Raw genomic sequence first — 12,945 nt, 5'->3', positions numbered from 1 at the left:
CGTTAGTTTGGACCTTATTAATCCGGAAAACTCTGCGATAACTGTTAAGAGGGTATACTTGTATACCAATGGTATGTTACTCTGGAGGATTGTATTGGAATTACGTTTTTATTATACGAATATACATACAAGTCATTATTCCACGGAAATAATCCGCTAATCAGGACAATGGCATTATATCAAAACCTCCATATTAAGCTTGTGTTTCGTGAATAAACACGGATGTGAGGTGAGGTGAGCAGTTTAACATGGATTCCCCCAGTATACTGACTCCGAGCCAGCCAGGCATAGCGGTATCCCCTTTATGACGAATGTCAGGCAGGGTATCAATAAGTTCCATCTTTTAACGTCTATTTGCATGACGAGCCCGGTATCGGACCATCGACTTCCTCTATCCGGGGACCCGTGAAGATTCCGTTGTAGAATAGGTATTCAGCAACAGATGCTTGCCGTAAAAGGTGACTATGCTTGTCGTAAAAGGCGACTAACGCGATCGGGTGGTTAGGATCGCTGACTTGGTTGACGCATGTCATCGATCCCAATTGCGTGGATCGATGCTCATGATATTAATCACTGGATTGTCTGGTTCAGACTCGATTAATTACAGACCGCCGTCATATAGCTGGAATATTGCTGAGTGCGGCGTTAAACAACCAACCAACTCTATCCGGGCAGACGCTCTATCCACTAGACCACGGAGGCGGTACATTGACGGGGTAACCATAGATTCTAAAAGATTTTTTTTCTCCTTCTGACGAAGATCCGGAGTATTGTGTGTGATGTGGAGGTTGTCGTGCGAAAGCTGTCGTGTCCCAACCGTGGGTAGATATGCATCAAATACCTATGTGGGAGCGCCTTTCCTTTTGAGGAGGGTAGATTCCAGTTACACAAAGACCAACGCAGAAAATGGTAACACGAACAGGTATGTGTCTCTGATAAAGGCAATCAGTTACTACACACAGTGGCTATTATCTTAGTGGGAGACATGAATGACTATGAAGGCTAAGGACTATCTTCCTCTATATTTCATAACTTCTTCATGAATTTTATAGTGCAGTGGTGTATGTTTAATTACCGAAACATTACGTCGGACCGAAGTGATACTCTACATGATCGTTAACTAACAATATAAAACGTATAATAAGATAATAACCAAATAGTGTCGATTAGTGAAAGCCGAGATCCATTTAAAACAAGATTATATCGGGGTTTGGGGAGCTCCCCTTCTTTGCATTTCTGATTGTCTTGATCTGATGTTCTCCGCCTGCGAACTATATCGAGTTCAACCTATTCCCTGATGAAATATGTTATTTCTTCACTGTCTAGAATCAGTTTCTTTTCCCAATAGTCGCGATATGGCTGAAATATTGCCGATGTGACTTAAAATGTTAACTCACTCACTCTTTTCCCAAACATCACAGTTATTAAACCCTTTTCTGAAGCTTGCTTGCGCAGGATATAAAATGTTATTTTCATCAACATGTTTAATTAGTCTCTTATTTAGTATTCGGGTGAAAATTTTTCCAAAGCAACTCCATACAGCTATTAGCCTGTATGAATTAGGATCTAGGAGACTGCCCTTGCCTTTGTAGACTGGGTTCACAATCCCCGTTAGCCATGTATCTGGCAACAGCCCTGATGACAATAACATTAAAGAGATTTGTACGAAATTGGACTGGAGTGTCAGTAACATCTATAAAGTAATTATCATCTTTAAATTCCTGCATGTCTACAGAGGGCTTGCGGGATATGAACGGACGTTTTGTGTGGCGACGATGGTCTTGCGTCTCTACGAGATGAACCCGTGAAGATCCGGGGTAGAATAGATCTTCAGCAGCCCATGCTTGCCGTAAATGGCGACTATGCTTGTCGTAAGAGGCAAATAACGGGATCGAGTGGTCAGGCTCGCTGACTTAGTTGATGCATGTCATCATATCCCAATTGCGTGGATCGATGCCCATGATGTCAGTCAGTGGATTGAGAAGTCAATGACATGGAGCTCCGACACTCTAGCCGCAGTTGCCATTTAAGCCAAAAGGCCGTTTCTTAAAGACTCGCAAAAGAGTTGCCGTGTGCATAGGCTCATGTGGTGCTTCTATAAGAGGAGACAGAACGCCAGACAAATTCCACTTGGGTAAAGTGCGGGGTACTTTGACATCTTCCAGTTGAATGACTTCATACGTCGATTTAGAACTGGATGGGTGCCGATGAAAAGCCCATCAAGCTGAAGGACCCATGTTGAGGCTAATTGATTATACAATCAATCGTGCAATCTGAAATATTCTTCTCCTTGCGTAGATGTAGCAGGAAGTATGCAACAATTGGAACAGTTACTTCCCTGAGCTCCAAAAACCCTGAAACTTCGCCAAGGTGTGCCATCGGGTGTCATAGAAGTAGGAAGATGTAGGTCCCCAAAGACCGTGCCACGGAATCGGAGGCAGCCTTGGAGAAACTGAAAGTTTCCAAGCTTGGAGGTGAAGACTTTGGAGACTTTCGTGGGATACGTCCGATCGTGGGTGACGGAGGAGTTCGAGACGTAGTGGGAGCTGGAGTCGTGCTGCTGTAGTGGGAGTCGTGCTGCTGTAGTGGGTGTCGTGCTGCCATGAAGAGGGGAAACAGTCTGGGAAACCATGGCCTGTTTGGCCGGCCCTTAGCTATGAGGGTGACGAGTCTACCCGAATCCTCCAAACTGCAGGAACCGTGTAATAGAGGTAGGGTATTTAAAGGAATTATATTGGTACAAGAACATTCCCAAGCTTGTCGCAAGAACTGAGTCATATCACATGACGCAAAGAAGCAGGGGAGTCTATAAACAGAGTAGAGCAGGGTACACTGATCTTTTCGCGAATACCTGGTATCATTACTATTTGATAGCGATTCAATAACATATGCTCATGGTGTAGTCGGAATCGTACAATCGACTCTGCTTTCTGTTGGATATGGAAAGCTGTATTTATAAGTAAAGTAAAAACGTATGAGAAATATGTCCGATTGGGGTGGGAGCAGTTTTAATGTTTCGGCCCAAACATTTCCTTTGTAGACGTCTCAGCATGACTGATAAATGCTACTGAGCATAAGTTGAAACTGGGGGACCAGAAACATCGACTTGTTTAAGGAAGTACAAATTGTCAATGCCAGAGAAGACCCAGATGAATTATCCGTCTGAATTATCCATTGGGCGTAAAGGGCAAATTGAGGTGAAAGTTATATGATCGTTGAAAATCAATATTGTCACCAGGGCCCACTAGCACAAAGCGATCTTAGCGCTAAGACTATTGTAAGCCTGTGCTAAAGTATGGGAGTTACGATCATCTTAGCGCTAATATCGCTTTGTGCAAGTGGGCCCAGGTGTTCGCCAAAACGGTAAACACGTCTTGTCCCACCAGTAGCATGCGCCGATACAAACCAACAGTCCAGAAAACGGTTTAAAGAAGTGTCTAGTTTTTCATTGGGTTTTCTGAGAAAAGGATTTCTTAGTCTTTTTCAGCTTAAAATCTAGGCTGATTATTCTCTTGCATTGACCATGTATATATAATTAAATAAAAGCGATAAAACCCTTTCCCTAATCACAGGAAAATATTTGCTCATGGGAGAGTCCATTGTGCGAATAAATGAATCAAAACTATTTGGAAAACCACATTGAAACGTGAACTAAGGAAATCCAAATCTGCACTAGATGCGTTATACGAAAGAAATAGTGCGAAATAACGCGAAAGAGCTCGAAATTCCGAGAAAATAATTGAAATAACCATAAAATTCGATTAAAAAAAAATATTGCTACCACAGTGGCACCATTCTGTTTGAATCCTCGCATGGGCAAAATATGTGATAAAGAATGTGTGCATACACTGCATCAGTATAGAATGTATGACCACACAATCAATCACAATGTGTGTTTAGAATTATAAAAACCAGGAGACATTTGTTTGTATCCGAGGCTAGAGTTCTTTCAAAACGTAGCTCTAATATTAGAAACGCCTTTGTGAGTGTAATCCATACTCCGTTATCACGTGACAGTTTCATGAGTGTATACCGTCCATAGTACTGATCAATGTTTTGCTGACGTCAAACTATTCTCAGTACAACAACGCATTTCCCGTGTCATGAAAAAAGGAACATGATCGGAACGAGCTACTGTAGCTCACCTGTATTATAATGGTCATAATAAACGTAACAGTGAGTGAGTTGGGTTTCACGCCGCTTTTAACAGTATTCCAGTTATATCACAGCGTGTTAGCTTAATGTGGGAGGAAAGCCAGAAGTGATGCAGGTCTCGGACGCTTACCACTTCGGTGAAACCCACGAGAACGGGTATGGTGCTGACAAACCTACAAACATAATCGGGGTGAACCGGGACTCGAACCCACAATTATAGGTTTCTGGCGTGTCTAGGGGACGCAACTCTGCACAGCGAATCGCGGCGCCTTAGACGACTGGGCCACCCGTGCCCCAAATAAACGTAACAAAACATGCCGTCAGTGATGTCATCATTTGTTAGAACAAATATTGAAGTTTCAGGTTCAGTGGTCAAGTGGTTTATGAGGAAATGCTTACACTGCTAGGGAATCCATTTTGAAAGACCATGGTCAAATACAGGTCGCAATATATAATATCGCAAATCGTGGAACATGAAGGAGATCTGTAGAAGAAGAAACCCGTTTTAAAACAAAAAGTCTTACAAAGTACATATTTGCGCCAAAATAAAAGTCATATGTGATTTCATTGTCATCTAAGAAGCAACAAACAGCTAGATCTACCCTGGCCCCACAACCAGCGCGTGTGCCGATTAAAATCTCCAGCTGGAGGCCGAGGAGTAGCTGTGACGTCAAAGTGAAGATCTCCGCCATTTTGTTTTGTTCACAGTGCATTAATGACAATGCAGTGACTTTCCGTTATTCCCGGAAAGACGCGAAATGGGGTATTGCGTTGCGTGAGAGGGTATTTGTTATTCAAACAAATGGATCAAGTGTCATTTCTTGACATTTCAAGGCGCAAAAGCAGATTTTGCAAGGAGGAAAGTTTGGATACAGTGATGTCAGCAAGGAGGAAAATGGAAAACCGAGTGGACATGCCGTTTTGTGTTTCTTGCATTTTGAGGCATCTGTCTCTGAGAGAGATCCACACAAACTAAACGAACGATCATGCAAATTGATCAAATTACACGCTAAGGCAATATATATGGCACAATTGTGGAGTACATAAAGTCATATTCCGTTCGTGGTCTTGCGTACTTGAAACCCTTGTCTGATTCTGCAGGAAAGACCTGTCTTATTTTATTCACAAAACATGTTGGATGAACGTTTCTACATTTTCAAGGAGCCAACCCCCTTCCTCCACTGAATCCTGTATACCATCTTCATTTTCACTGTGTAATTTGCTCACCCCTGAAACCCGAATACTACTCAAGACAAGTATCAAAAGCACTGAGAAAAAGGTGCGATTTCAAGTAAAAAGTACCGAAAAATATCGAAAAAAGTAAATATGTAAAGAAAACACTATTAATTATATATAAGTTGTATTTGTGTGTCCGACTGCTGAGTACCGAATACCCTCTATATAGACCCCTGAATCCCGCGAACCAAAAGGGGGTTGGCAGCTTCATTTTGTGAACGTCTTCAGTAACCTTGAGTTGATTCTTCAGTATGCACAATGTCTGTGAGCCATGGAATTAATTGGGTCCCTCATTTTAAAAAAGAAACATAAAACAGGTGAGGTGAAGTGAAATTGGGTTTAACGTCGCGTCCAAGAGTATTGCACTTACATAGTCCGGACTTATGCCGATTTATAGTGCTAGCTCACTGAAATACCATGCCGTAACATGAATACCCCACTCAGACACAGTATACTGACTCCGAGCCGACCAGCCTCTTTATGCCGAGCGCGAGACAGGGTAACAACAAGTACCATCTTTTAACGTCTTTTGGTATGACGCGGCCGGGGATCGAACCCCGGACCTTCCGCTCTCCGGGCGGACGCTCTACCACAAGACCACACTCCGGCGCAGTGGTGACTCAGCATAACACCACTGCCACAGATTAATTTGCATATCACGTGACCGGACTTTTCTCTTGTTTGTAAACAAACGCGCTTTTTCAGAAATCAGTATTGAACAGACTAAAGCAAGTATTTGGGGCGATTTACATGTTGTTTTGCATAATTATATAGATATGCCACTACAACCGCGACAATGAGTTGCATGACAATATATATTTATTCATCAAAGTGACCGTATCGCTAGCTCTCCGTTGGGCTTCGATGACAGCACGTGGAGCCGTACAACCAATGTAAACAAAGGATAACTACGCAAATGCAAGTAGATTTTCACGTTTAGGATACTTTCCAAATGAACCGTAACCATTCTTTGACATTTGTTTATCACAATGTGAAAGCTTGTCAAAAATGAAACGGATGAAAAGCATATGCAATATCTTGAATGGACTGTGAAAGATGTGACGAATCGTCACATGGCGCTGGCCTGTGGCAGAGGTACTAAGCTGGCTGGCTGCCGGCCGCATGGAACTCTGGGTAGGAGAGTGCCACAAGACCACGTGGGCGGTCCAACATAAAACAGGCCAATACTCACCACCACGTACTTTATATATACTCCTTTTTATACGAAAACAGGACAGATCATATAAATGAAGATGACCGAGTCATGAAAAATAAACAAAATACCGCGTACATGTATTTGCCTCGGGATTAACTTTACGGTAAATGTAACCTGAAAAAAGTATTCGTGTGTCTGTTTTAATGCATATTTGTTGTTTTTTTACTGATTATTAATTATCTGAGGTGGATAAAGTCTTTTTTAAACGAACCGTTTTTACCCTCTGTGGGGAGCGAAGTTTTTATGGTTGTAGATTTCAAAAGGATGGGGGTTGAGGGGTTAACCCCATGTAACCCTCTGGATCCCCCACCGACGAATTTTCTTTCTAAATGTAGTATAAGTTATTGCATGACAAAAATGTTTTTGGTTAGATAAGTGAGAATTTTGTGCACATTTAGAGAAAAAATATAGTGTGACGGGTATTTTTAGTGTGATATTGACAAATTTAGTTCATTTATACGATGCTAAATATTTTTATTTCATTCTTCATTTGTCTTTCTAATATATGATTGTAGTCCATGATATACTGATGGATGAGTAGAATCACTTTGCATGTATGTTGTTTGTTTGTTGTTTAGCGCCGCACTCAGCAATATCAGACCTATATGACATTGATCTGTAAATAATCGAGTCTGGGCCAGAGAATTCAGTGATTGACAGGTTTTGTCCATTTGCCCCTTCAAATGCTTAAGAAGAAACAGCATTTGTTCAAGATCTTTTCCCACGAGAGGACCCACCGTCGTGCTGAGAGATGACGTTAGCAAGATTCATAATGGGGAAAGGGTGCAGCTGTGTGGTTTAAACACAATAGCATTTGATCTGCCTTGCTCTTACTTCGACGTGTGTTCTACCAGTGTGGGTGATTTCCGCCCATAGCATTACTCTACCACCACCCTATTCAGTTGGTTGCAAACGTTCGTGGGGACATCAGCACATCTTATCTTTTCCATCAACTCGACGATGCATAAATCTTGACTTGTTTGTCAATTGCTGGTTGTGCTATACACTTTGTGCTTGAGTCAATGACACCACCCTCATCGTAGCTGGTGTTCTTTTGTCAATACACCACATTTGACAGGTCAAGACGAAGACTCCTTCTGGTCTGACGCATCTCGCTATCTTGGAAATTCTGCCGCTATTGACCTTTGCGTAAATGACATAGTCGCATGTGGTAGTCCTGTACAGCTGTTGTAACACGGGGGTGGGGGTCCGCCTGGGTTCGGTCATGTGACGTGCTACACTGTTGGAAATGGTACCCATACCAAAAGCATAGACTGGAGATAGTAGTCTGGGCCACATAAATATCATTTACAGCCCAATGCGAATACCCTGCTTCAGATAGGTCAATATCATTCCGTTTTACAGCGTGGGGTTACTAGTATGTACTGTTACATGGCAGTTTGATGCATGGCGATTTTCTGGCTCGGAAACTTATATTGCTGCCAGACCTGGTCATGCAACCTGACAACTTTCAAACTTCATTTTAAAGAAGTCATCTTTACACCCACCAGTAACAGAAATTACACATTTTGGGAAGACACGAATAATGTAAATGTCATTATGATATCTGTTCTCTAATCTCATATGTACAATGTCTCAGTCTGTCCATGTATTATTCTAACAAATCCAATAATGAACTGTTGGCCCCTTCCCTGAAAGAAATTGAACAGATAGGTGGAACTGGAAGCTTCTCTGATGACAGAACTGATTTTCATCATGCATTATAACAGTTGCTTGTAAATAATCGAATCTAGACAAGACAATTCAGTGATTGATATTAGGACCAATGATCCACATAGTCTGGTACGTGAACACAACTATAATCTGGAATCACCACTGGACATGATAGAATTGAATAGCCATGTTACAAATAAAAAACAAATCACTTTTATTGTCCATTCTGTACAAAACAATATCTTCAGTAGAAACATAAATAAACACATTTACCATTGTAATGAAGTGAAATATTCAAATATGGTTTCCTTCAAAATCAAAAGCTGTACAGTTGGGTTATCATGACACATAACAAACATCTTCATATAGCAGTATTGTGAGTGAACAAGATGCAATAATAACCAATCAAGAAATAAGACCACCTCATAATACATTGACTAGTCAACATGAACATGATGAAACATTTTTCAAAAAGTATGAAATTCAAAAGCTTGTGACAAAAATAGGATAATCTCATTTTCAACTATAGTGAAAATGGTCTTACAGTCATTATAAAAAAATTCTTTTGATGCAAAAAGCTCAAAAACAATTTAAGAAAGAACACCAGGAGCAACACAAATCAAAATAACTGAAACAAAACGAAAAGAATATAATGTCATAGAAATCAAGAAGCAAGAGGCTGGCATTGAATCTAATCTAACAGTAAGTGAGTGAGTATGGTGTTACACAGCTTTTAGCACAATCACGGCAGGGGACACCAGAAATGCTAATCTAACAGGATTAGAATTTCCATTTGACAGTCTTGAACATTTCTTGTTCCTGATTACACGCATCAAATTAACAAAAGTAAGTAAAACATGTCTTGAGTTTGGAATAAGTGAGTGATTTTTATATTATTTATGTTTGCTTCAATCAATGTCAATTACAGGACTGACAGCTTAATCTCGGAGTAAAGCAAATTCAGACATGTGACCCAATAGTTAAAAGCCAAAATTCTACCCACACTCAACATTTGATAGGGATATTTCTATTATTGCATGATAAATCCACAAGTAACAAGTAACATAAACTAATAGTATGAAATATTTTAAGTATCCCTTCCAAAGGTTAAGCAGCACATTAATCATCCAAAATACAGGAGATATCACTTGGGTGAGATCATGCGACAATGAAATTGCATTCCATACCCTCATGCCTATTGATACCAAATATATCAACTCTCCTCAGACTCTGAAACTTTTATCATCTTGTGTTGATGTATTTGACATGAAAAGACTAAAGTGAGAATTTCTTCATTATGACATTAATATCTGTTAAATGTTAAAAAAGCACAGTGAATCCTTGTGTCAAACTTTCTGATTAATAACATTCATTGCCGTCTTGATTGAATCAGTGGACTCTTCTTTATTTGATTTTATTTCCTAATCAAACATATTTTGCTTTGGTCGTCTCAATTTTACTTGTGATTCAAGAAAACAACTTATAACCTCGACAAGTCAACATTGAACATTGTAAAATGTAATCTATACATGCTCGGAGTAAATGTTGACAAAATCATATTTGTTAGAAATGAAAAGGTTGCTCTTTATTCTTGGGATGCTGACAACATTTCCCCTTGTTCATGCAAAGTAGGCCAACTCTACACTCGTCTCAAACATCATAAGTGTCAAACGTTTGTTGGTTCCACTGAGTTCAAAAACATCTGAATGTGTTTTTCCACTTAATAAAACCCAAACCTTTCATTATGGAAAATAAATTAAGAAAATATAGCCTTATATTCTCCTTTTGTAACAATGCATGTGAAGTCAGGCCTTCCTACATCAGTGTTAAATGTGGTTACAAATGTAAACGTTATGGTACTCTTTTACTAACAAAAAAAAACAATTATCACCAACGATGTAGACACTCAGCTGGGTACCAACAGTTATAAAAGATGAAAATGTATTTATGTTGTTTTGAGATTCATGAGTACTGAAGTCGGGCACTTCTCTAAAAGTGATCCACATTCACCCTCTCAGATCAACGCACCACCACTCATTTATCATACACAAAACTGATACATACACTTTTTCTCCTTACATACCAGTTACAATCCAAACTAAATTAAATCATTAATTTGGCCACATCATGAAAAAAGTTTTACTTAACTACACCAACTATAAACATTCAACTCAGTGCAAGGAATGTAACATTACAACTGCAACAATGAGAATAACGTATGAATGAGTTCTACCCTAGTAACTCACAGTATATCAATGTTTCAACAAAATCTGTTGCTTATTCTGCATACTGTGAACCTGGACAGTTTTGCATCATTAATCTATTGAGCGTGGGTAACAATAGTCTTTACTGTGTGTAAAATGTTGCTACACCATGTCGATGAGATTACCAAAGATAAAAGTTGCTTTTGCTCCTGTGTATTTGTTATGAGTAGGAAGCGAGGTGATGAGAAGGTAACTCTGTGTCAGTCAGTGGCATTTTGTTCACTACAGAGGAATGTGTTGTAGTTGACAAGGAAGTAGCGTGTTATCAAACACTACTCTTTATTTCAAAGGCTGGCATGATTGAGGAAATGAATGATTGACTACTCGGTATCATGTAAGGAAATTTACGAGGTGTGGCAGGTTGGTGAACTTTCCTAATTAGACCATTGACTGAGTGACAATGGGTAAATAAGGAAACTGGATGTAAGGGATTATTTGTTGAATCATGTTCTGGCTAGTTTGACAACGTGTGGAAGTGAATAAACGAAATAAGCTTCCTTATCAGTATGTTTTAGCATAATTGTAAATGTGACACTCGCAGTTTTCACAGTACATTTGTGCTCGCAAAACCTTTGAGGTTCACAGAATTTAAACATTTCACATGAAACCACACATTCCTCATACATACTCCAATTAATTTCACATCACTCTCAGATTCAAATGTATCTCAATTCCACGTTTCTCAGTTTCACAAAGTCCTTAATTTGACATGTTTTTCAGTTTCAGAACTACCCAATTTCACATGTATTTCAGTTCAAGTACCTTAATTTTACATGTTCTCAGCTTCACATGTATCTTAATTTCTTGTTTCATATCTTCACCCAATCACTGCCCATGAAATTTCCTCCTTCCCTACGCAGTGCATCTCTTCCCTCCATTTTGTCAGATAGTTGTAAGGATTGGCATTGCACTTCGTACTTCTTGAACTCTGACTGTCAAGAAATCATTATCCTTCACTGCAGGGTAGCTTCCAAAAGCTATTATTAAAACATTGCTTGACAAATTACCATATGTTCATAAATGACATGAATGAATTAATAATAGCCTTGAGAAAACAAATTCCAGAAAGAAGACAATTTAGTTCTGTCAGTTGTCTTGACAACCCATGCCTTGGTCTCTCATCCAGTCAACAGTTGTCAAGATGTGATCATAACCTACCCCGAGACACAATGACTTGTGACCAGGGCAGTTTCCATTCATTAACACTTCTAACACATCCAACCCACACAGATGCTGAACATACAGACACTCCTGGACTCTGTCCCCTCTCTTACTAGTGTAAGCTCCCACGAACATCCACGTTGTACTACTCCGTGACCCGTTCATGCTCCTTCAGCTCTGTGTCTTCCTCTATTATAACATCTGCCTCTATTTCTGCTTCCTTCAAGCTTGCAGTCACAGCCAAGTCAAACCTGCAACAAGTGATCCTGTTCGTGTTAACTAGGGATGTCATGATACAACTATCTCACGATATGATACGTATTGCAATACTCAATTCACAGTGAGAGCGAGAGTATGGTTTTATGCCGTTCTCAGCAATATTCCTGCAATATCAAGGCGGAGTTCACCAGAAATTGTACCCATGTGGGGAATCAAACCCAGTTCTTCGGGGTGATAAGAGAACGCTTTAACCACAAGGCTACCACACACCCCTTGGACAATGTGAAGATGCAGAAAATTGTTTTTCTTATCTTGTTCGGATGTTTCAACACAATCATACAGAAAAATCAACCAATAAATGCTAATCAGTTACAGTTCATAGAAAGCATATCTGTATCAAAATTTATCAAAATATACTGAACAACAAAAGTTTCTGTGACATTGAATAAGATTTAATGTAAAGTTATGTTTTGTACCAAATATGAAACAATTTCGGTTTGCAACATATAAAAGACTCCTGTAAGTGTTCAAATGGTTTAATTTGCCATACTGACTTCAGAAAATGTGTGATTTCATAAAAAAACATGAACATGCCAAAATGTCAATTTACAAATCAATAGCGTGTGTGTCCACCTCTGGTTGCGATGCAAGCAACACATCTTCGTCTCATGGAATGGACCAGGCGTCGCACAAAGTCCTGTGGGATATCTGTCTATATCTGCTGGAGCATGTTTCGAAGTTCCTGGAGTGTCTGTGGAACACGTGGTTGACGTCGAAGGCGCCGATCCATCTCATCCCACATTTGCTCGATTGGTGAGAGATCAGGGGAGCGAGCCGGCCAGGGGATGACATTCACGTTGTTTTGCTGAAGAGAATCCTGAACAAGTCGAGCAATATGAGGCCGGGCGTTGTCATGTTGAAAGGTAATGTCTGGGCCATGACGACACAAAAACGGTAGAACAATAGGGCCGATGATCTCGTCGCGGTAGCGGTGTGCATTGAGATTTTCCTCTACCACTA

The 12,945-nt window shown here is 40.1% G+C and overlaps 1 protein-coding gene across 1 annotated transcript in view; it reads right to left on the bottom strand.

Annotated features, from left to right (window-relative positions):
• Window positions 1-8,506: 8,506 nt before the first annotated feature.
• The window catches only part of LOC139474804 (RING finger protein 17-like), a 54,063-nt gene continuing 49,624 nt past the window's right edge, over window positions 8,507-12,945 (bottom strand). The window contains exon 42 of the mRNA XM_071257929.1: window positions 8,507-11,957. Coding sequence (XP_071114030.1) covers window positions 11,852-11,957 — 106 coding nt within the window. The 3' untranslated portion in view covers window positions 8,507-11,851. The remainder of the gene's footprint in view (window positions 11,958-12,945) is intronic.

This window comes from Haliotis cracherodii, unplaced genomic scaffold (assembly GCF_022045235.1).
Source record: "Haliotis cracherodii isolate W230 unplaced genomic scaffold, xgHalCrac1.p SCAF_3, whole genome shotgun sequence".
NCBI lineage: Eukaryota > Metazoa > Mollusca > Gastropoda > Lepetellida > Haliotidae > Haliotis > Haliotis cracherodii.
This window is presented reverse-complemented; position numbering and strand designations above follow the sequence as displayed.